The sequence below is a fragment of the Lepisma saccharinum genome, chromosome 13 (genome assembly GCF_977018435.1).
Source record: "Lepisma saccharinum chromosome 13, izLepSacc3.1, whole genome shotgun sequence".
Classification (NCBI taxonomy): domain Eukaryota; kingdom Metazoa; phylum Arthropoda; class Insecta; order Zygentoma; family Lepismatidae; genus Lepisma; species Lepisma saccharinum.
Genome location: NC_139241.1, coordinates 46437764 through 46463150, shown reverse-complemented (window position 1 = coordinate 46463150; position 25387 = coordinate 46437764). Strand labels below are relative to the sequence as shown.

General features: G+C 40.7%; 1 protein-coding gene across 1 annotated transcript; it reads right to left on the bottom strand.

The window, feature by feature from the left end:
- Positions 1 to 14908: 14908 nt before the first annotated feature.
- On the bottom strand, positions 14909 to 16114 carry LOC145996937 (uncharacterized). The gene has a single exon (XM_083133520.1). It carries the CDS (start codon positions 16090 to 16092, stop codon positions 15178 to 15180), a length of 915 nt encoding a protein of 304 aa, XP_082989646.1. The 5' UTR covers positions 16093 to 16114; the 3' UTR covers positions 14909 to 15177.
- Positions 16115 to 25387: the final 9273 nt, after the last annotated feature.

The following is a 25387-nucleotide window of genomic DNA, read 5'->3' as shown; positions in this document are numbered from 1 at the left end:
AAATAGGGATGAAGGCTTCTAGTGGAACGTTCATGTTCATGTGAAAATCGTCTCAGGCCCACATAGGAAAGCCTTTGTTACCAATCATGAACGCTAAGGGAGATTTCACACCAAAGCGACAAGCGTCACTTGAGCGTTTCACCAAGAGAACGCAGGTTTGTGCAGCCTGTCATGCCGCTACGGTGTAAAACGTTACTATTCCCAAGGGACATATATGGAGTGTCGCTTGCCGCTTCGTTCTGAAATTTCCTTTAAAAAAAGTGAGCGATTTAAACAACCGAACGCATAGAAGTGAAATATCAAACTGAAACAATATAGTTTCTTGCATGTTTCAAACAATTTCTCCGGTTTGGTATTTCTGGAATCGTCCATTCAATTTCATCTTTCCTGCGCCTGTTTGTATGCAACCCAAAGAACAGAATTGTACGACTGAGCAGCATACATTCAAGCAGCTTTAAACAACTCCTCATTTGTAACTCGCAAGAGCATCACATAGTGGTTCGGATCCCACTTTAATGTATGTTTATTCCCGATTACCCCATCTGAACATAATCATATCCTACACGAACGTTCAGTATGCGGGAAAAGTAACTAAGGTGTAAAAAAGTTTTTGAACGATGTAAAAACAAACATGGAGCATGATTTTCTTGTTAATGTTTTATAAAAATATCCACATATACAGAGTTAATACCCATTGTAAATTTCTCTACAAACGTAAGTTCAAAGTCTGAGTTGCGCGACTTTTTTGACACCCTGTACAAGAAAACAAACATTTCTTACTTTTCAACTGGATAGACGTTTAGATTAAATGATAAAATAAAGTGTAAGGGTGTTACCTCACCAGGAAAACACCGAAATGTCACCTTTCTTCCCTGGACTCTATTGCTAACGAAGCCCTGGCGTGGGGATCCACAGTCAGCATAATCCGCTGTGGGGCCTGTATTATGTCCTGTCTATGTGTGTTTGTGCTTGTCCTCTCATCAATGTCATCTTCTCACCATTTATCCTCATCGTCGCGGTTAGCCAAAAGTGGAAGAGAGCCATGCTAAATAACCAATCAATCAATCAGGTGAAATGATAAGTGATGATGGCTGAATTCACATTATCTCGTCACCGGAGATGCATGGTTTGAAGCCTGCTCTATGCCTAGATTTATTTCAAATATAGATAAAATACTTTTTAGCATCACTGAAACCTTAATACTGTTTATCTCTTTTCGTCACTACTTGTTAATAACCCTGCACTGACATAAGAGCTGGCCGAATCACCTCCTTATGCATATGAATGTATTAATCCAAGGTTCTGATTTAAGATTGTGCAGTTATAGTTTGGATTTGAGACACCACGGTAATCAGGGCAACCGCTAGTTAGCGCCACTTGCCGTCACAAATATTTAAACAACTCATTAATACAGGGTGTCCCCGTACAACACCGACATTTTTTCACAGCGCGTAGTGAACAAGACGGATAACTTTTCTCACGAACATTTTCCTCGGTGAGACCTCTTTTCGATGCGACGAGCCCTCAAAAATGGTATTTTCTATCCTGTAAGTATGCAACCATGGGACATATATTCAAGGTTGCCACTGACATGAATTGTTCCTGTCTGAAAGCGACAAAACAAAACGTTTAGTACTCTGTTGACACACTGTGGGACCAAGCAAGGCAGTAGCCAATCTATAGACTCTGAAAACTTCTAGACAACAGTATGAATCCCTTATTTAATGCAATAGCCTAAAATAGAAGGTGCAGCATGATGATGCATGATGTAAAGGAAGATGTTAAAACCAAAGATTATTCCTTACTAATATTCTCTACTGGCATGGTGCTGTGCCTGTACCAGTATTTACATTTTGAGCATGTTTTCAGATAGAAAAATAAAATGACAGTGGCAAACATGACTCTGAGCCACCGGATAGAAAACCGTTCCTCGAGGGCTCGTAGCGTCGAAACGGGGTCTTAACGAACAAAATGTCATTGACAAACGTTTTGTCTTGTTCATACTGTGAAGATTTGTCGGTGTTGTACCGCCACACCCTGTACATATTACTGAAATACACGGTTTAAAAGTTCACACTCCGCGATTAATCTTTAGATAATAACACATTATACATATAAACACCTACTAAACCCTTGTAAGAAGCTCGGAACAGAATCAGTGAAGGTGAGTAGAAAGATCAAGCAGAAGAAGAAGAGAAAGAAAAAGAAGAAGATCGCGAAAGAATCGTGGAGACGACTAACCTATTTCCCTCCCGCTACTCCGGAAGAAACGATTCCTTTTTTTTCTGTTTTCGTTTCCGCCACGCGAACTCTCGCGTCATCCCCCCTTCTGCCCTCCCCCCTTTTCTTTTAGCTCCTAACCACTTGCCTCGAGACTAAAACTCCTTGCTCGCCAACGGTCCATTCACATCGTGAACATTCACCTGGGTTTGATTTAACTCTCGGCGTCCCAAAGCAGCCATTCGCTGAGCAGCGAAGCGCTCTACGAGGTCCGCGCTCCGGAAAGAAGAAAAGCGCGGGAGAAGCCAGTGTAGCCATATCGTAGTACATGTAACTAAGTTGTTCTTGCAAATTTAAATACGCAGACAAATTGTAAGAAGTATCGCACTACTTTTAATTAGGGTTTGAATTTATAGTCATTACGATATGACTTAAAAATAAATATTCCGTCGATGACTTGTAGTTAGTTTTTTTTAAGTAAATTAGAGATATAATTACGAAAGCAGTGTAGCTACCTCTGGATGTTTTCTTAGGAGCAACGTATGATGCCAACGCAAAAATACAAATATTATGCAGTCTATCTTGAAAACTGCATTCGTAGGTAGCTATCGATGCTATGGCGTCTGGGTGCACACTCGGTATGTGCTCTGTCTATTCATGGGTTTCTACCTTCAGCTTTGTTAGATAATGCATATTTGAGTCTTCCGGTTTACAGGGTGTCCATAAATAATTGCTCCGTTCATAATGTCCATAGTCACTGAAACACGTTTCAAACTGTGAGTACATAAACATTTAAAGTTATTACTCACTCACATGAATACGCAGCACACTCCAGAATGTGCACAGCTTTAGCAAAGTGACTACAGTGTTGCCAACGATACTCTACTTAACCGTCGCCACTTTATTGAATTCTTGTACTTCTCTTTTTACTTCTTCTTTCTTTATCTCCCTCCCTTTATCTCTCTCCCATTTATCCCCCTTTCTTTTTTCCAGGGCTGGGAAGTAATAACGCATGTAATTGTAATGCTTTGCATTACTTGTTTTGCATTGATAAATTCAGAACTGGAAAATGATATATTGGGACGAAAAATGCTCTATATTTATTTATTTCGCGTCGCTTTCTTGCCACTTCGGCTAATCGTAACGATGAGTAATGATATGATGAAACTGATTAAGAGACAGTCACAAAGAACACGCTTACCCAGGCCGGGAGTCGAAGTAGGGAATTTCGGTAGCAAGATCGAAAGGCCCTCGGGCACTGAGGCTGTTCATTTGTTCTATTAATATATGTACAGGTGCACGTAATGTTTCACTGAGAAATCTTACAGTATAATCAACAGATGTCGCGCTTGTATAAACAGTTAAATATCCTTATTATATGGCAAGATAGTAGTAACATGTTATGTTTGAAAGAAACTAAAGGTAACATTAACGATATTTCTTTGTCTCACTTGATCAACCCTCTTTCTCCCTCCTTAGCCTATATATCGTTACTGATGAGGAACCTCTCACTGTACTACATCACAGCGCAAATGACTTATATGTTAACGCGTCCAGCATCTTCGCTTGCCACTCTCATTCCACTGGATTTTGTAAGTATCGCTCACGTTTCTTGATATGGTTCCGAGGTCGTGTAGTTCCTAATAAAACAACTCGCATCTACTTGCAACGAAATGTTTCATTGCGTTTGAAAGTTAGCCTGCCAGTCCTCCGTGGCGAAGTGGTTAGCCTATACTGCTCGCATTTCAAGCTGACGGCTGAGAAACTACGAATCAGCTATCAGTTCTCTTCGACTGACATCGGGGATTGTCGTGTCACAAGGGACCAAACGTTGCTGGCGGGACGAAACAAATAAGCATCGGATACAACGCATGTTGACAAGCGTACTGTACAACAGGAGAGAGTTGATCTGCGTCGTTACTGGATAAAAACTGTACAGTAGTACACAAAGTACGGAAAATTAGTGTACAAAACACGCAAACGCTGTACAAGAAACCTAATATAAACAAAAATATCAATCTTTGGACTTACTTCTGTAGTACTGTATTCATGATAATCTTCCTGTGAAGTGCTTTCGCTGTGTGTCAAACATTGTTGTAAGTTCACTATATGCTCAGATAGGCTAATCGAGACTGAGCCTGCAGTTGAAAGCGGGATACGAACCATTGCGCGGTGGGATCGAAGGCGGACCTCTTTGGTTACAAGGCGACCACAGCAAGTCTCCGTGGCGGAGTGGTTATCACAGCGGGCTATGACGCCAGGGGTCCTGGGAACGAATCCCGGCATTGGCGTATGTGTTTGAGAGTCTCCCTTCATCAATTGCATCGTATCATCACTCATCCTCATCTTTACGATTAGCCAAAAGTGACAGAATAGCGAAGTAAAATAAACCAAATCAAGTCACTACGCCATGAGGAGGCCAGCTATCGTTGTGACATAAATAGGATTACGGTAATACAAATTATTACAGATGGACAACAGCTAAAAGAAACCAAACTGGTGAATCACTGGAATAAGGTAGGGTAAATTCTAGAGAGATGTAAGAGTGGTTTTTTGAAATGAAGAAAGTTTACTGACGAAGACCAAATGAACAGTTTAATTTTTGCAGTTGTGTTAGTAGGGGTGCGTGAATAGCCTCAATGCTGACTCAACAATATGGAATCAAAACCTTTTCTTAAAGTAGCGAATACAATTTTTTAGCGTATTCGTTCACCAGTGGAATTTCGCCATCTGCTTATGGCAACACTGGAAGGAGCGTCGAGACGTCGAGGAGGTGGGAGAACAGCTCGCCGAAGGAGATGCTAGTAAAGAGAGAGAGAGAGAGAGAGTTGGACGTCTCTCAAACCTCTCCCCACCCCCTCCCCTTTCTCCCTCCTTCCCCCCAACTCTAAACAGGCAATTGTCTGAAATGAAGCAATCACAGGGAAGAGACCCAGATAAGCCGGCAAACGACCAGTATGGGAGACATTAAGGGAAGATCGGCATTGATACTTGCTTCGGGGGGATTATTTTGTAACAAAGTCCGACCAACTTTGATGGAGTCGTAATCGCGGATAATTATGAAAGAAATTAGGACTACAGCAATGTTTTCGGTCCCCCCTCCCCTTAAGTCTCACACTTTAACCCCTCCTCTCCCTCTTACCCTTCTGCAAATCCAACTAAGAAAGGAGAGATGGAGATAGAGAGAAAAAAAAACGCTCCAACACTCTCTTCAAGATCTCCGAAGAGGCGGAGAGAGAAAAAAAAGTTAGAAACGAAATCAGTCAAGGATTTTGCACAGGACCATGCCATTAAACTTTATTGGATACGTAAAGAGTTCTTTCGCCCATTTTTTCCTCCACCACTGGAAATTTTACTTTTTCACCCCGTCGTCTCACAACCCTTAACACAATACAATGATTGTCCCTGCTCAGTACTAACCCTTAACGTTTCTCTGGACCATCTCTCCCACTGGTCTCGTAGCGCCCGTATTTAATATTCCGAGAAATGCTAATAAGAGATTTCGGAAGAGAAGAAACCGTGAAAGAGGAACCCAAAAAGAGCTGCAACGTAGCACTCTTTGCCTTATATTAAGCCGACATAAGCTTAACTCCAGCATCTTCCAGTTCCAGACTAGTAGAGGCAAGAAGAAACAGAGTTCGTATCCTTCTAATCCCCTTCCTCCATGGAGTACTTCTCTGGAATTTCTCCCAGGATCCCTCTGAACTTTTATTCCCGCCGAGGACCTACACTTGGATTCCGAGATAAGAACAATTATTAAGTGGGTGTTAATTTTTTTTACGCCCACTTGGTACAGTGGAGCATTTCACTTTTACGAGCGCAATTAAACAGATTGGTGCTTGAAGCTGCATTCTCCCCTCTTAATCCCTGCTAGTTTTAAAACTGTGAGCCCTGGGACTTACCAAGAGATACAAAACAAGATTCTAGAGTTTAGCTTTTCTTCGTTTGCAGTAATTGCCACGGAAGTAGACACGTTTTACTTCGCAGTTGCTTTTTTTCAATCGTCCAGCCGTACCAGCTCATTAACGAACATCTTAAGAGCACCTGGGCTAAATGATACAGAAAGAATACTCGCTAAACAAGCCCGAAATTAAAAGCGTTCGATTTAGAAACAAGCTGTTACCTGGAAATATGACTACAAAGGCACAGCTTTGCGCATGCACCATATTGTATGTCCAACTATATTTCAAGACAGATATTAACGAGTCTAGTGCGCACAGATGGCAAGCATAGTTACGGAGATACGCCATTTTAGGCGTACTACGCACGCGTCATATGACGTTCTGAACAGCGGGTGATTCGAAGCTGTCAGCAATAGCGTTCGAAGTGAATGTTCAGATTGTTCTTTTTAAACTGGGTATATAACTGGACAAGGGTATTATCTAGATTGTTCATAAATTGGAGTTGATTATGGGTAATCAAGAGTTGCAGAAATCAACTAACAATTAAAAATAAATAAAATTTATATAAATCATTTCGGATGTGAACTCTTGTGGTGATTTTAGTTCATACTAGCGTTAAGACTGTGTTTCACGAAAACTCTGGAAGACGATATTTACTGCAATTTTTAGTTTTGTAGTGATGAAATAAAGAGGAACGAATCTTGAAGGTTTAGCAGAGAGATTTATTGAAGAACTGGAATAGTAGAGAAAATAGGAAGTACAGAAAGGAGGAGATTGAATCTGAAAGAGAGAAATATTTCTGGAAGATGAGGAACCGTGGGGGGGGGGGGAGAGAGAGAGAGAGAGAGAGAGAGAAGGAGGTAGAATAATGGAAGAGCGGATAAAGAGATAACAAGATAGATGAATAGGAGGGGAAGGAGAGAAGGAGATTTCTGTAAGATGAGGAACCGTGCAGAGAGGGAGAGAGAAAGAGAGAAGGAGACAGAGGGACAGAAGAAGGATAGAGAGAGAGACAGATTTGTGAAAGAGAAGAAGATGATATAAAGGAATAGGAGGGCACACGATGCTTCAAGTGACTTCGCCTCAGAGTCCATATAATGAAAGAACTATATCTTATAGGAAAGTGACATTGCATACCAATATTTGCACATAAACGCGGGATGCGGAAATAAGATTCACATGCGTAAATATGCGTGTACTGGGAATTGGGGGTGGGGTATTTCCCAGTCAACAACCATCGCGCTGACACTAGATTAGAAAATCCAACTCGCATTTGTCATACACTCATGAACGGAACCAATGTTCTTCCATTAAGGCGTGCCTCCAGTTAACAAACAAACATCACGCATTTCGCATGCACGCCGAGCGAGAACATAATGGAGAAATGATGTACTGGATTATAAAACACTGTATTCATTTCTGCTTAATAAATAACTACATTACGCCAGGTATGACAAGAGACAAAAAGAGGGGTGGGTTGGCGTTAAGGGTAAAGGGGTGGGGGGTTGGCGGTGGATGTATGTTCACATATGTACGCGTGAGAGATACGTCGGCCATAACATGGTCATGCAGGAATATTGGCTGCATTATGATCGGAAAACCTTTTCAGGATACGGGCTAACAACAAACCGCGGTTACGTTTAACGATTTCGGGGATATTCGTGTAACGAATGTGAACACATCCCATAATGCATCTGGATGGCGATGTTGACAGGCTCTGGTTGGGCAGCTGGCGGGTAGCCATATAACTCAGGTCTGTGGTGAAATGTTTATTTGTTGCTCTATTTTTTCAACAGAGAATGTTTATTAATAATAATTTCGCCTTGTGTGTATTCTCCGATATATAGGAGACATCTGGAGATTAGGTCCACGTATGGGCATTGAAAGAAACATAATCCGGAGAATTGAATAGGGTCATTCGATTAGTGCTGTGTCACCTAAGAAGCAATTGGCTGAAAAACCTACACTTCAGAGTCTACTGGAAAGGTTATACCGTATGTTTACCGAACCCTAACTTAGTCTTGTTTCCATTGATCTTGTTGCAATTTTGTAAATTAAATACGATCTGAAATTTGAGCCATTTCTCGAAACGATGCGTTTGACCATCTCTCCTAAAGCCAGCACCGGATCCGACACGAGTCATTTTTGTTGTCGACTCGGGGAACGTTTAACGTGGGTCTCTTATGAGCCGCCGCACACCGGACGAAACATTTGACTCTGGTCGCCTCGGGTCACGTTGCGACAGTTTGCGACAAAACAGTGAAGGTTATGGGAATTTGGTCTCGGTGGAGCACGATGCGACAAAATGCTCTGTGTATGTGGGAGGGAGGGGGTACATGTATGCATGATCATTTAGGTACCACAATACTTAGAGCACTTTTTATGATAAACACAATAACAAATAATAACAACAAACCAAGTTGTACCTCCGTTGATGAATTTTGATATTCCGTAAAAAAAAATCAGGCAAAAAAAATAGTATTGACTAGAGCTATGAAGGAGAGAATACGAATAATCATAGCAGAAGTATCTAAACAAATGGGGATTAAGATAGAAAATGGAGTACTAATATCACTGGAATATATGAGAGAATGTCGGACATATTTTCATATTGAACAAAAACTTTATTTCCAGAAAACTGGAAAACTGATAACAATAATTAATATTTGTTTCGTTTTTGTCGGAAGCAAAGTGACTCGTCGTGTCTCGTCGTGTTGCGTCGCGTTAGGCCTCGTCGTGTTGCGTCGCGTCGTGACTCGTCGTGCCTCGTCGTGTTGCGTCGCGTTAGGGCTCGTCGTGTTGCGTCGCGTTAGGGCTCGTCGTTTTGCGTCGCGTTAGGCCTCGTCGTTTTGCGTCGCGTCGTGTTGCGTCGCGTCGTGACTCGTCGTGCCTCGTCGTGTTGCGTCGCATCGTGACTCGTCGTGCCTCGTCGTGTTGCGTCGCGTCGTAAGTCGTCGTGTTGCGTCGCGTCGTGACTCGTCGTGTCAGATCCGGTGTGCGGCTGGCTTAAGAATTAAAGGTCAGATGTCTCACATGATAAATATTGTTTAAAGTGAACCGAAATGGTTTCAAAGGTGGTGTTTTATTGTAAAATACTTGTACAGTATCAAAAGCAATCGTTTTGTTGAAAGGAAAGCCATATATTTAAAACTAATTACATGACACACAAACAAGGGAATAATTGAAAAATTGTCGGCAGATTAGTTTTTTCAAAATAGAAAACTTCTCCTAAGTTGACTAGTATTCATATTCATCCCAAGCTTATTCATAGTTCTTCATTTTCCCCTCACAAATATTACGCCCATACAACGTGCATGTTTCGTGCATGCACTTCTAACAGTCTACTCTCGATGTTGCCTTGTCCCAGTCTTCCGATCATTCTAAATATGTGAATTTCTTTCCTAATTGTGAGTCCACGTTTTCTTCGTCGATGAGGATTGCAGAACATAGGCTCCTAGGTTATCGTCATCTTTTATTAGCAGAACTTTCATTCTTTATCGTTCACATTTCGCCTTAATATATGATTTCTGTAATTTCTTCGATTTTACTCAAGATTTTACGAAATATTTTCATTTATTCATTTTGATATATTATTACAATTATTCTCTTAAAATAATTTAGGAATGAGAAAAATGAAGCATCTCATCTCACATGAAAATTATGGGACATCTCTGCTTTCTCTAAAACGGGTCCTTGGTCCTTTTGCTAACGAGAGATGTCCCGCTCTGTCGTGCTTGAAATGATGCTCCTATGTTTAGTACATGAGTGTAAAGTGAATATATGGACATTGTACTCAAGAGAAAAGACGAAAAGAAGAACGTCAATCAGATGAAAGTCAGTTTTCTAACGAAGTATAAAATTTAATTTAATTCGGCAGGGTAATTATACAGGGTGTCGCGAAAATAACTCATGTTTTTTTAAAATAAGTGTAACGTCGTTGATTTTCAAGATACAAACGTTTTATTAACACCAAAACCATCGGTAAGAAATGCAGTTCGGATAGGTATACAGTGATGATTTAAGTATGGAAGATGATGTCGGAAAGATGACGTCATTTTTGCTGACCCCACCACTTCGACGAGCTTAAAGTTGCTATTCGTGAAGGAATTACAGCTGTGCCAGACGAAATGTTGGCAAGGGCAATGCGGAACTTTGAGGAGATGCTCCGGATGTGTGCAGCAACAATGACGTCATCTTTTTATACTTAAATCATCAGTGTATACCAATCCAATCTGCATTTCATAACGATGGTTTTGTTGTTAATAAAACGTTTGTATCTTGAAAATCAACGACGATAAACATATTCCAAAAACATGCGTTACTTTTGCGCCACCCTCTATAATTGTATGGTTTTTTATGTTTGATTTCAGACAGATCGTATAATGGTTCTATAATGAAGTACACGGAGATGCATGTGAGAATCAAGGTGAAATAAAGAACGAACATCGAAAACACTTGTGAGAATGAAATAAAAAATTCTCGAAACTGAATAGGTGCTATTAACAAGTGTAACTAGTAATAGTGAGATGATTCTAGAAAGTGCAAATACATTCTCACTAGATTGATTTGATTTGCTTTACTTCGCTTTTCAGCCACTCGTGGCTAATCGAGATGATGAGGATGAGTGATGGAATCGATGAAGGGACATTCACAAAGAACACCCATGCCAAGGTCTGGATTCGAACTCGGGCCTCTGGCGTCCTAGCACGCTGTGAGGAGGTAGATAAATTCTCACTGAAAAGTTATGGAAAATAAAAGTGCTTGATTATGAAGGATAAATAGCTCAAATATGTGTAAGAGTGACGTGTAAAAATTGTGTAAGGTTTAGGTAGAAGTGTTCAAGTAAAAATAGCAATACGATTCATGAGTAACAAGTGTAAGGAAATTCTCGTTGAAGAAGAAGTGGAAAGAGAAATGTTTTCTAGTTATAACAGAGGTTGAAAGTGATGTTTAGATAGAATTCGTACTCAAGTTCAAATAGCGAAAATAATTGTGAGAAACAAGTGTAATTAGTGAAGAAGTGAAGTGAAGAACAAGCGGAAAAAGAATGGTTTTCTCGACTTTAGTGTAATTAAATCAGGGTTGCTAAAGGTCCTTGAATTTTAAATCAATTCAATTCCGGTCAAGGAGAGAAAATCAGGAAGCGTAAATGGGTTCTGGACCGTAAAGAACCTTTTCATCTCTAAGTTATTTCAATTCGGTTCAGGAATCCTTTTACCACATCAATTTAATTACGGTCCAGGAACCTTTTTTCCGGTTCAATTTAAATTCTGTCCAGGAACCTTTTTGCAAGGAAACAATACGTAACTTGGACCGAATTTAAATTGTGCGAGAAAAAAAATTTTCCGGTCCTGCAGCGGAACTCAATAGAACCCATTAGAATTTATGGGTTGCTGGACCTTTAGAAACCCTGCCAGGAAGACATAAATACTAATGGGTTCTATTGGGTCCCGTATCAGGACCGGAAGCTTTTTCATCGCACAACTTAAACTCTGTCCAATTTGCGTATTTTTTTTTTCATTCCAATACGGAACTTGCACCGTATTTAAATTGATCTGGAAAAAGGGTTTGCATTTAAATTGATCCGGAAAAAAAGGTCCCTGGACCGAATTGAAATACTTTAAACATGAAATGGTTCTTTATGGTCTTGAACCTATTTACACTTGCTGATTTCACTTCCGGACAGGAAGTTCGGTTTCTGGACCGAATTTAAATTCATTATAAAAGTTCCTGGACCGAATTTAAATACTTCAAACATAAAAAGGTTCTTTACGGTCCAGAACCAATCTACGTTTGCTATTTGCTATTTTTCTCTCCTAGACCGGAATTAAATTTATTGAAAATCCCTGCACCTTTAAGAACTTGGAATAAATGAAAGGTGTGCTTGAAAGTGAAGTGTAAACGGACGAATTAATCAAGTGTAAACAGTGAGAAGAAGATCGGGAGAGTGGTAAGTGCAAATGGAAACCAGATACGCATGATGTGCAAGTTTAACGAGGCGTGAAGGACACGAGCCAATATATACACTAGCACACAGGGCAATTGGTACAGTCGAACTCCCATTGTAGAACACTGCATCGATATTTGGAGATGATCTTTCTGTCCCCATGTGGGAATCTGTCTTGTCGATTACCCTGACCCCTGGAGGCGGGACCTTGCAGCCTGTAAGTAGTCTGTGCGTTGCCTTCTCTGAGTGACCGAGAGGATTGCTTTTCCATTTTCATGTCCTGTCGGCCGTAAAATGCGCTATTTGTGATCCACGATACGTGAAGGGTTATCCGAAGTTTCTCGAATGCTATGTTATGCTGCGGGATTGCAATTAAAGGCTTGGACAGTTTTGTATTGATCCTGGTTCTCGTGAGGATTGTAATGGGGGTTGGAGAAGAGGGTGGTGGTGGGGCTGCACTGTTTGTCTTCTGCAGAAGCCTTATTTTTTTTCTGTCTGTGAATGCTCCAGTTGGAACATTGTTGACATCCATTGTTGCACGCTCGCGTTCCTTAGCGTGGTTTCGACTGCTAGGTAGGAGGAGGAATTGTTGATTTTTACCTTGTGTGTTGAAACGCACGCCGTACGTTTACAGAAATACTGTGCGGTTTGTTCTGCCTGACTGAAACAAGTCTGGAACTGTTTCGTGCCATCCCAGTCAAAAAACGAAGAGTGGCTGTGAAATCGCATTTTTGTTCATTCCTTACGTTCTGAGAAGGAAAAGCTATACTTAGTGTGTTGCTTTGTTTCTCCACAAGGCAGGTAGATGAAAGGTAGGTCAATAAGGCACTTTCTAACTTCGGAATGTTTTGACGTCATTCGATTGTAACGTAAAACCTTCGTTCTGTTTGCAAATAAGCAGAAACGACAGTTATCGAGTTAAATTTTAATTAAGAAAGAACTAACAATGTACTTAATTCAAATACTGATGTTGATATATTGTGTGTCTACGACCTAATACATGCAAAAAAATAAACTTAGAAAAATTACCTAAAAATTCTGAAGGATTTATAGAACAAATTTATAAGCTACCAAGAGAGATTCAAATTACAAATTAACGTTACAGTATCTATCACATGTTCATTGCTTGTACATGTTAGAAACTTCACTATTTGTCATGTTTTACACTTTAAGTAATGAGTTGCAGTACGCAACAAAAATCATGTGGAAAATTTCAAAAGTGAATGATTGTCGGTTGTCAGACAAGAGAATTGAATTGTTACACAACTGCTTGTATAAATAATACTGCACAGAATTTCTTTGTTTCTTCGCAGTCGTTCAGAACTGCGCTGAAGGCAATGAGACGAGAGGCGGGAACCTCTCTCCTTCAAAGGGTTACATTTGCATGTAAAATGCCCCTTCTTTCACCAAAATGCACAAAAATGCATAAGATGACTTTTAAAAGGCCCAAAAATGACTTGAACGGTTTAAAAAGTTTACAAAATTACCTTTACTCCAAAAAGGGTAAAAAAATTCAAAACAATACCCTAACAAAGGCATCCCAATTTATTCACTTACGTGTGAAACACGTTCCTATCTACTTATGCAACGTTTCTGCCTTACCAAAAAAATATGCATTTGCATCAAAATCCTAGCCCTAAATATGACGTCTCAGGGTTTTTGAATTGGTGGATAACTTTGATTAACGTCACCGTTAATTAAATAAAAATCCAGTGACCAATATTTAAAAAAGGTTTAAACCGTTTACGTCATTGTTTAGGATAACCAATGCTGCGATGAAGAAGAATGGTTAATTGATTGATTGATTGAATTAGGTTATTTTACGTCGCCATTCTGCAACTCTTAGCTAATCGCGATCATGAGGATGAGATGATGTGATAAAATTAATGAAGGGAAATGAACGAAGAACATGCATACCCAGGCCGGGATTCGAAACAGGTACCCCTAGTACCTAGCGGACTGTGCTAACCACTCTGGCAAAGATATCGACACCGGTTCATTGAGAACAGTAGCCTCAGGAGCAATGGTTCATGGAGAACAGTAGCCTCAGGAGCAATGGTTTATCGAGAACAGTAGCCTCAGGAGCAATGGTTTATTGAGAACAGTAGCCTCAGGAGCAATGGTTTGTTGAGAACAGTAGCCTCAGGAGCAATAGTTCATGGAGAACAGTAGCCTCAGGAGCAATGGTTTATCGAGAACAGTAGCCTCAGGAGCAATGGTTTATTGAGAACAGTAGCCTCAGGAGCAATGGTTTATTGAGAACAGTAGCCTCAGGAGCAATGGTTTATTGAGAACAGTAGCCTCAGGAGCAATGGTTCATTGAGAACAGTACCCTCAGGAGCAATGGTTCATTGAGAACAGTAGCCTCAGGAGCAATGGTTCATTGAGAACAGTAGCCTCAGGAGCAATGGTTCATTGAGAACAGAAGCCTCAGGAGCAATGGTTTATTGAGAACAGTTGGTTCAAGGCGAATGATTCGTTGAAAACAATTCGTTCAAGGCGATCGGTTCATTGTATTGAGTACGGTTTTGTATTATTGTATTACTCGCTATGGGTTTGAATCAATCCATAAAAGCTATACGTGGTCAGAGAGAAACTGAAGATAATCGGTAAAGTATGGAGACACCCTTTAATCATTTTTTGCCCTGGTTTATACATTCGACACCTACACAACCAAACTTATAATTGTCTTCAAAATACCTATTTTTATATGTGTGTTGCAAGTTATATATAGTTATTCACAAGTTACCACACACAAAATTACAACGATTTCGAGAGAATTCAAATTGTCCCATGCTTTATTGATCAATTGGAACTATTTTTCCAAAGAAAAACAATGGCGAACTTGGATTAATCTACATGTTTTGTAAATTTTATTACATATTCCCCGCAGTCTCTAATAGGTTGTGAAAACATGTCTTGTGTAGTGTGAATGCTATATATTTCAAGAGTTACTCCAATTTTTAAAGAATAGTGGAAGTTCACATAGGAATTTGTATCAAGTTGAGAAATGTGTTTTAGAATCAAGTGATGATGGTAGGCTGAATGAGTTCTAAACTTGAAGATGGATGTTGGACTAAGGTTTTGTATTGACCACAGAAACGTTAATCAAATGCTTTGAGACATGACCTCTGCTTGTCCGACTGGTGGCGGAGGATTGGGCAACAGGTTGCTTCCGATCAGGTCACCGGACACTGCAACATAGCAGAAGGCTCCGTTGTCCGGAAGCGACTGTGCTGCCATGAACTCCTTGGCGTCCCTGGATGTGTAGTCTGTGAACGGGTTCTTTGACTTGCAGAAGTCTGCCATCTCCTCTAGTGGCGGCAGTCGGCCTGACGGGGGGAACTCCCGAAAGGGTCCGTCGAGTCTGAGGTCACTCACGTATCCCAGAAGGGCCACCGCATAGTCATTCCGGATGATCTTCATCTCCAGGCAAGACTCCGGGAGGATCATGCACAAGGCTTGCATCCAGGCCGCGCACAGTCTTTTGTCATCGAATAGATCCGATAGCAGCGCCGCGTACGGGCGAATATGGTGGAGGAAGTACTTGAACATCTCGTCCAAGGCGTTCCCAGAGTTGTCAAGGGGAGCAAGACATCCGCCTTCCTCGTGCACCGTGCACTTCATTCTGGCGTTGATGTCCGGAAGACCTTGAAGCATATTGTCCCAGGTGGTGTCCACCTCCCAAGCAGGTGGCTCCAGAGTGTCCAGCTGGATGTCGCCCACCTCCAGGAGCGATCCAAGAGGGGGGAGCTGCTTGAAGACCCCGACGGCCTCATTGTTGATGAAGGAGATGGTGAGGTTCGCCAGGTACCTGTTCCTCTTGTCCTTGAAATGGGAGGTGTGGTACTCCGGTCCCATCAGCTTCCTCAACCAGGCGATGCACAGCTTCCGAGTCTCTCTGTGGCTCAGAGCTCTCGTGATGTTCCTGAGCGCGCAGCTGTAGTATCTGAACTCTGTGTCCAGAGACCTTTGGAGGTCTCTGGGAGATTTGGTGCCCACGGGTGACGTGTACTCGACCATAACGATCCTGCACGCTGCTCCGTTGCTGAGAAAGGACTTTCCAGTACCAAGGCAACCGTGCGCGAACTTCAGTCAAGAACAGGTTACATGCCACTCAACAATACCAATGTCGCCAATTGCTTAGCAAAATATAATTGTTTCTGCGAGATGGCGTAACCACTGCCTGTTAAATCAAACTGGTTGAGCGTTTATAGTGTTTAATAAATCTAAACAACAACTTAAAGTACTATCCACAATATTAATTTCAAACCTAATTACAGAAAAAAAAACATCACGGTCGTTTGATGGCTACGAAAGTGGAAACATACAACCACTGCTTTGAAACTTCGATTCGAAGACTGCACACTCTATGCAGAGAGAACTGTGAAGAGCGAGTGCGACTCTTCAGTTGCCAAATAGATCAGCTAACTGTATCAGAAATGTTTTTGAGCCATCGGTCCATATGAAGAGACAGTCAGGTAGTTACCCGCTTTTGAATTTGAGTCAATAGTGATTGCTTGTCACGTTCTTTATATTGACTTGTATGCATAGAGACATTCTTTGTGAGGCTTAGCCAAGCGAATAGGTGAATAATTCCACAGACTGCTTTCACTTCTCGCCCCGTAAACGAAGAATCCTGTTCCGCTTCCTGTATAGTTTCCATAGATAAACTTATGTTCATTATTGTCTCTGCACAGAGAAGCACTAATGGTATCTCTAAAGAGATACGAGCCACGAAATTAGACCAAATTTAGAATAGAATTAATAACAAAACTTTTGCATAATTGAAACAAGATTTATAAATAGGTGAGAAAAAAAATGATTTTGGCGAAATTTTCATGTGCCCTAGTTTACTAAATTCTCGAACCAATGAGACTACTGGATGGTAAGTCTCGGATTCGCCTCGATTTTACAAATTTCTGCCTCGTCGTCATTCACACCTCAATAAGGGGTTGTGATCTCAGACTTACCTCACCAAGCGTGGTTTCGTTCATTGCCTCGCTTCGACATGTGCGGTATCGTTCATTGCCTCGCTTCGGCATGTGCGGTATCGTTCATTGCCTCACTTCGACTTGTGCGGTATCGTTCATTGCCTCACTTCGACAAGTGCAGTATCGTTCATTGCCTTGCTTCGACATGTGCGGTATCGTTCATTGCCTCACTTCGACTTGTGCGGTATCGTTCATTGCCTAGCTTAGACAAGTGCGGTATCGTTCCATTGCCTCGCCTTGGTAAGTGCAGTATCGTTCATTGCCTTGCCTTGACATGTGCGGTATCGTTCATTGCCTCGCTTCGACATGTGCGGTATCGATCCATTGCCTAGCTTAGACAAGTGCGGTATCGTTCATTGCCTTGCCTTGACATGCGCGGTATCGTTCATTGCCTCGCCTTGGTAAGTGCGGTATCGTTCATTGCCTCGCCTCCGTAAGTACACTATCGTTCATTGCCTTGCCTTGACATGCGCGGTATCGTTCATTGTCTTCTTCGACATGTGCGGTATCGTTCGTTGTCTCGCCTCGGTAAGTGCTGTATCGTTCACAACCTTACGTCGACCATTGCGGTATTGTTCACAACCTTACGTCGACCATTGCGGTATCGTTCATTGCCTTGTTTCTACATGTGCCTTATTGTTAATTCCATCGCTTCGACATGTGTCGTACAGTTCATTCCCTCGCTTCGACATGTGTCGTATCGTTCATTCCCTCGCTTCGACATGTGCGGTATCGTTCACGGCCTTACATCTACCAGTGCGGTATCGTTCACGGCCTTACGTCGACCAGTGCGGTATCGTTCACGGCCTTACGTAGACCAATGCTGTATCGTTCACGGTCCTACGTCGACCAGTGCCGTATCGTTCCCGGCCTTACGTCGACCAGTGCCGTATCGTTCACGGCCTAACGTCGACCAGTGCGGTATTATTCACGGCCTTACGTCGACCAGTGCCGTAACGTTCACGGCCTTACGTCGACCAGTGCGGTATCGTTCACGGCCTTACGTCGACCAGTGCCGTAACGTTCACGGCCTTACGTCGACCAGTGCGGTATCGTTCACGGTCTTACGTCGATCAGTGCCGTATCTTCCACGGCCATACGTCGACCAGTGCGGTATCGTTCACGGCCTTACGTCGACCAGTGCGGTATCGTTCATTGCCTCGCCATCTTCGGTCTCGTTCCCGGCTTCGACTTGTACACGGCCGTCAAAGTTACAGTACAACACCTAGGTTTATTCACGAATATAACTATGATGTATTCAAAACCAAGAATTCAAGAAGTCACTCGCAGCGCATCTTCCCATCACCTATAAACAATCTTCCTGAATGCAGTCACCAAGGACCGGAGGTTGTGCTGAGAACTTAATGAAAGACGAGATGTTACCTGAAGCCGCAGGTGAACTATATAACTGAGCCTCCCTTTAGCATTTGCTGCTCGCAGCGGTACGTAGACGCAGTGGGGGAAGGGGGAGAACCACTCCTTCGGCATTTTCCAACTGGAATGCAATTAGAGGTTGGCGTAAGTTTCGGGAGAATAAAGATGCTTGACAGCGTTATTAATAGTTCAGTCTTCTCTACTTCCGCGGAACAATATTGTGTCATTTTCAAAAGATAAGTGGGGGAGGCTGAGCGGATAGAGAGGGGAGTGGAGGGGGAAGAGGACGGTTTCGCTGTGTGGAAAGGGTGGGATTTAATGTATGAAAAGGAAATTGGATGTGCAATGTTTAACGTGAAAGTATTTTTGAAATAGGTGGAGCTATGGTTACGGCAACAAGCACATTCGTATTCGAGAGGTCACAGGCTCTAATCACTTACTGAGAAAGTGCTATTGCGGGCATGGGTGCTCTTTCATATCACCGTAGATCCCCATTGTCATTTACTCCAATGAGGCCGTAAAGCATCGTGAAATAACCACAGTTCACTTACTGACTCAGTGTTGTATCGTGGAGTCATAGAGCATGATGCGGAAACAGGATCCCACGTGTTAAGTCTCGACAATTTGTAGAGGTGATGTGATCAGCACCACTCTCATGTCGCGTTTACCCTCCTGGTAAGAGGCTAGGTGAACCCCAGAGCCCCTCCACTTGAAATCATTCAACCCGGGGGTGAAACTCGGATCCCCCGCGTAGCAGCCACGCGTCCTGCCGACTGTATCACGACAACCATCGTTATTTGATCTGGAAACAAAGAACGAGAAGACGACAAAAGTTAGGATTTTAGACTCTCACCGAAGAAATGAGCAACAAGCGATTGGCTGATTGACTGAATTTAGATATTTTACGTCGCTTTTCTGCCACTCTTGGATAATCGCGACAATGAGGATCAGTCACTATATGAAGAAACTCACAAGGAACACCCATGCCGGGTTTCGAATCTGGAATCCCTAGCGTCGTAGCAAACTGTGCAAATGATACATTATGATATTTTTTTACACGAGGATCATTTAAAAAGAAAGTTATTACTCAACTTATATGTCCACTGTTTGCCACTATTAGCAACAATTAATCGTGGCTCTATTCCCATCTCTACACGTGACATATCGTAGTTCCACAGATTGTCGTTGTGACGGTGCTGTGAATCCGCACAATATAATTATATGTTTATTGAAATTATTAATTTCATATTATAAAAATCACTTTATATTAACTTTTAAAAAAAATGTATAATTATTACTTTGTACAACGTTAATTATGTTTTATGTTATTCATTGCACTCTACGCTGTATAAACGAGATATTTATAATTCTAACGTTGCTATAGCAACGAGAATCAATAGTCAGTATGTAGTAGTGTGTCTGACAAAAATGGAAATATAGGTAATAGTGAACTGCATATTGCTCAGTTATTTCACTAATATATAGACCTATAGAAGTTGTATCTTCACCTTCGCGTTTTAGTTGTAATCGTGCAAATAATTGACTTGTGAACGTCACAGTATAATTGGTGGTCCAGTATTGTGGAACATTATCAGCACGATCTTGAGTGATGTGTTTTGCGTGTTAACTTACAGCATTGTTCTCGTGAATCTAGTTTGTACATAAATTTATATTATGTACGCGTCAAGTAATCCTTATAATCTGAGATCCAAAACTAGTCTTACAGCTAGATCTATCAATTGTGGTGATGAACCTGATGAATCACAAAATAAGAATGGTGCCATGAATATGGTGAGGTGCTGCAAAGATCCCGATAAGGAAAGGTTGGTAGCTTGTGAAAATTGTGGCCATTGGTATCATTTAGAATGTTTGGGTTTGTCCGATAAGCATTGGGAATTATACCAGTTAAATGAAAATTATTTCTGTAGAGATTGTGATCCATCTTATGATCCGTTCAGTATTGAAGCTTTTGTGCAATGGAAAAGAAGTCAAGAAAATGTTCAAGAAATTGACATTCGTCCTTCTGTGTTGGCAGAGACGTCAACGAGGCAAAGTAATGTTCCTTTTCAAATGTTTGATCTGCTGGCAGAGTTAAGAAAAATCAGCGAGTCACAACAGATGGAATTTACAAAAATTAGGGAAACTCAAGATTCTATGAGGCAAACTCAAGAGCTTGAGTTTACAAAAATGAGTCAAACTCAAGAGTCTCAACAGCTTGAGTTTACAAAAATGAGGCAAACTCAAGAGTCTCAACAGCTTGAGTTTACAAAAATCAGGGAATCTCAACAGGAAATTCAAAATTCACAGCAACTACTCAAGCTTGACTTCCACGAATTGAGTACATCGTTACGAAAGGAATTAGCTGAAGTTGCAGAGTCCTGCAAATTAGCAACACGTTCATTACATCAGGAAATGGAAAGAGAAGTGCAAGGACTAACAGAGAAAATCGAGGAAGTAAACACTACTTGTACAGAGAATTCTGATAAACTTGCTGGCTTGAATGATCAGATTACAGAATGCCAGAACAATGTTTCAGGATTGTCTCGGCAAGTTCAAAGACTTGAAGCCGTTGTGAGCAAGGATGAAATTACTAAGCGCGTGGAAGCATGTGAGGAAAATATTACTAAGTTAACATCTAATATTTCGACTAATGTTGAATCAAGTAATCCTGTACAAGTTTACAGTTCTCATGTGAATAGTAACTGTCAACCTGGTATTCCTGCACGGAACCTAACCTCTCCGAAATCATCTGATTCTTCAGCGTGTGATGTTTCTGATGATGAACACAATCGCATTGCTTCACAAAGACACAAACGTTCTAGAAATAATCGAGTGAGAACTAGTAATACTAACAAGTTATGTCAATCAACCCGTTCTTTATATTCTGATGGTTCTGGTCAGGAAAGAAAGAGGAAAGAAAGAGGCAAGTAAACCAAAGGTCAGCAAATCCGCAGAATCATCGATGTGATTATCCTGACAATTGTATGCGTTCGCTTACTCAAGAACCTCGACGGTTGGTAAGATTGAATGAACTTACTGTTCTTCCTAAATATTCTGGAGATCCTGAAAAATCAAGCCCACGTAAGTTTATTAAAACTTTAACGTCCTACTTAGACTTACTGCAAGTTCCTGACATGCAAAGGCTTGAATGTATTACTAATTGTTTTCAAGGACCTGCAGAAGGTTGGTATAATACTCATGTCGATTCGTTTACATCGTACAAACAGTTTGTTGACGAATTTCTGAATCACTACACGTCTTATTCGTTAACTCAGGCTCAATTATCTGAACTTAGAAGTCGTAAATATGATCCTAAATCGACGAGTAGTATGGAAGTTTTTGCTATTCGTACGCATTCAGCATATTATAATTTAGTTGATCGTCCGAATGATGCAGAAGTTATTGATATTTTAATCAATCAGTTGCCCACATCTATTGCACAAACAATATTAGCTGCTAGATTAGTTAAAATGGATGATGTAATTGCGTTACTAAAGAGGTTGGATTTAGTGAATTCAAGATCAAACAAGAGTTTTAATGTTCATGATAATGTACGTGAAAAAAATTTCCGACATGATGGAAATAATTCGAAAAGTTTTACAGACAATAATAGTGCAAGGGCAAAACTGAGAGTTCAAAGTGTTGCTAAAAGTTCATCGTTTGTGAACGATGATGAACCTAATGGAAATCAAGGTTCAAGACGTAACGTAAGACCTAATGATAGTGTTCATTTTGTTTCTTCTAGCGATGAAAATAAAAGAATTAAGATTCCACGTACAGATGTTCCGTTTGTTGCTGAAAACCAAGAATCAAACTCCAGCCAAAAGACGATGATATTTAATAGAAATAATAATTTTGGGAAACCTAACCTAACTAACAGACCATATAATCGTTACAGACGTAATGGTGCAGGAACTCAAAATTTCCGGCAAAATAGAAGTCCACAAAGCTCACGATACTTCAACAATAATGGTAGATTTATGAGCAACAGTTTTAATGCCAGAAACGAGCAAGAACAACAGCAATTTACACTGCGTCCTAACTCTCAGTTCTCTAACAATAATTTCCACTCATTCCAACCATGCAGTGTATGTGCCAATTGCGGATATTCGTCTTCTCAGTTGTCAACGGGAAACAGTTGCAATGCAACTGCAGTGGCGAATACTCCATTAAATGAAAATGCTCCATCTTTCGATCCAAGAGAAACTTCTTGTAAACAGTTCATTTCTTCTGTCCCTGAAGCAACATTAAACGAACGTCGCGGGTGAACGTGGACCAGTTTGCTCGCACTAACATAATGGAGGGTCCGGCTAAATCATATCGTAGTGATAATATAGGCACAACTTGTCAGTATGCTGTATTAAGTACTTCCGTTTTATCTGAAGTTGATCATTGTTATCCACTTTCAATATTTTTTCAATTAGATTGGTACGAAGATGAACCTACTTGGATTTTAAATGATACTGGTATACCTACTCCTATTACTGATCAACCTCTGATCACAGGAACAGTTTGCGGTATTACCATACAGTGTGTCATCGACAGTGGAAGCCAGTGTAATTTAGTCAGTTATGAATTATGGTGCAGTATAAAATCAATTATTCCGAGTGCCAAACTGGATACAGTGGATCAACTTAAGTTATTGCCGTTTGCAGGACATCAGAAGTTTCGTGTTGCTGGTCGGAAGATTATAAGTATTTCAATTAACTCGGAAGTTTTTCTTTGGAGATGTTTGTATTGAAGCAACTGCATGCTGAATTAATTCTCGGAATACCATTTTTAAGGCAATACAAAGCTGTACTCGATTTTAGAAGAAACGAAATTAGTTTGATGGCGTCTACTGGTTCCGAATTGGTTCAGCCATTAAATTCTAGCAAAAGCACAACTGATAGGGATTCCTGCCAGATGCAGGAAGTTACTATAGTCAAAGAAGTAGAAAGTTTACTTGTCGTTTCTCTAGATCAGATCACAACGAAGGTGCGGTCGTGTGAAGCACTCAACACGGAGCAGCAGTCTCAGCTTGAGAATCTAATAATAGAATATCATAGTTTGTTTTCTGATCGACCCCGATCTGCATTCGTAGAACCTTATCAAATTGAACTAGACACAAAGGAACTAATTAAGGCACCTATATATCCAGTACCGTTCGCCAAAAGAGCAGCGTTAGAAAAGGAACTAGAAAAATGGAAAGCCTGGGGAATAATTAAAGAGATGTCTTCACCTTATTTGAACCCAGTACATATCGTCCCAAAATCTAATGGTGAGTGGCGTCCAGTGGTGGATTTTCGTCGCCTAAACCAACATGTAATTTCACCACTTACCCATGTTGAACCGATAAACGAGCTACTTCAACATTAAGGGTGCAAGGTATTTTTCTTCGATTGATCTCTCCTGTGGATATTTTCAAATACCACTTACGCCCGACTCATATAAGTACACAGCTTTTTCGTATCGAGGACGACAGCACGTGTTTTGTTACTTGCCATTTGGTATAAAATCAGCTGTTTCTGTTTTTGTTGAAAGAATGAATAAGGTGTTTGGACCAGAGACTCATTCATTTCTGATGATATATGTGGATGACATTTTAATATTTAGCCCAACAATAGAGAAACATTTTGAATATCTTGATTATGTTCTACAGACATTGCAGAAGACGAACATGTCCATAAAATTTGCCAAATGCAAATTTTTCCAAACGGAAATTAAGTTTTTGGGTCATGTGGTGTCTGGTTCTGAGATTAAAGTCGATCATGATAAAGACTCAGCTATTCTACAGTTTCCTGTTCCTCAAAACAAAAAGTCACTTCGCAAATTTTTAGGACTGGCAAATTGGAGGAATCGTTTTATACAGGGATTTTCAGATATTGCTAGTCCATTATATCATCTTTTACGCAAGAATGTGCCATTTTATTGGACACCTCAGTGTCAAGAAGCTTTCTTGTTATTAAAGAATGCTCTAATTTCAGCACCAGCATTGAGTCAACCCGACTTTGAGTTGAGGTTTTGTGTTTCTGTTGATGCAAGCCAGAAAGGATTGGGTTGTGTACTTTGGCAAGTTGATAATGATGAAATTCGTGTCATACAATATGGCAGTCGTGCTCTTAGAGGAGCAGAGATTACATATAGTACACACGAATTGGAATGTTTAGCTATATTATTTGCTCTGAAGAAATTTGCTATATATCTTAAAGGAACTGATTTCAACTTATATTCAGATCAGAAGTCGTTGTCTTGGCTTAAAACTGCACAATCACTTAATTCTCGTCTTACGAGATGGGCTCTCAAACTGCAGTGTTTTGATTTCACGTTAAATCATGTCCCAGGAGTTTCGAATAATATTGCTGATACGTTGAGCAGATTTCCGCCTTGTACTACTTATTCTGCACTTGATGATAAATTATATATCAATCAAGTAATTGTGGAAGATTCACAAGATGATACTTCTTCTATTTGGTTAAAAGCTCAACGAGCAGATGAAAAATGCAATAATGTAATTTCTCACCTGGAAGATAGTACAACTGATAAAACTTTTTCAAAGTATCTTCTTCACAACAAAATTATTTTTTATAAACCAAATTCAGATGAAATTTGTAAACTTGTAGTGGCACGTGAGCTTATACCTTTGGTATTGCACAAAATGCATGATTTAAATGGACATTTTGGTTATCAGAAGGTTTTAGCAGCTTGTAGAAGGGCATATTTTTGGCCGTACATGAGAAAATCAATTAGAAATTACCTGAAAGATTGCTTAGAATGTGCACGAATAAAGATTGTAGGTCGGCCGTTGCGGAGAGATGAATATCACGTCGTTTCTCACCAACCTCACGATTTCCTCTCTATTGATTTAATCGGAAAATTACCAAGATCACGTACATATGAATATCTCCTCACAATTGCAGACGTTATGTCAAAGTTTGTTATGATTTATCCGTTAAGAAAAGCGACTGCCA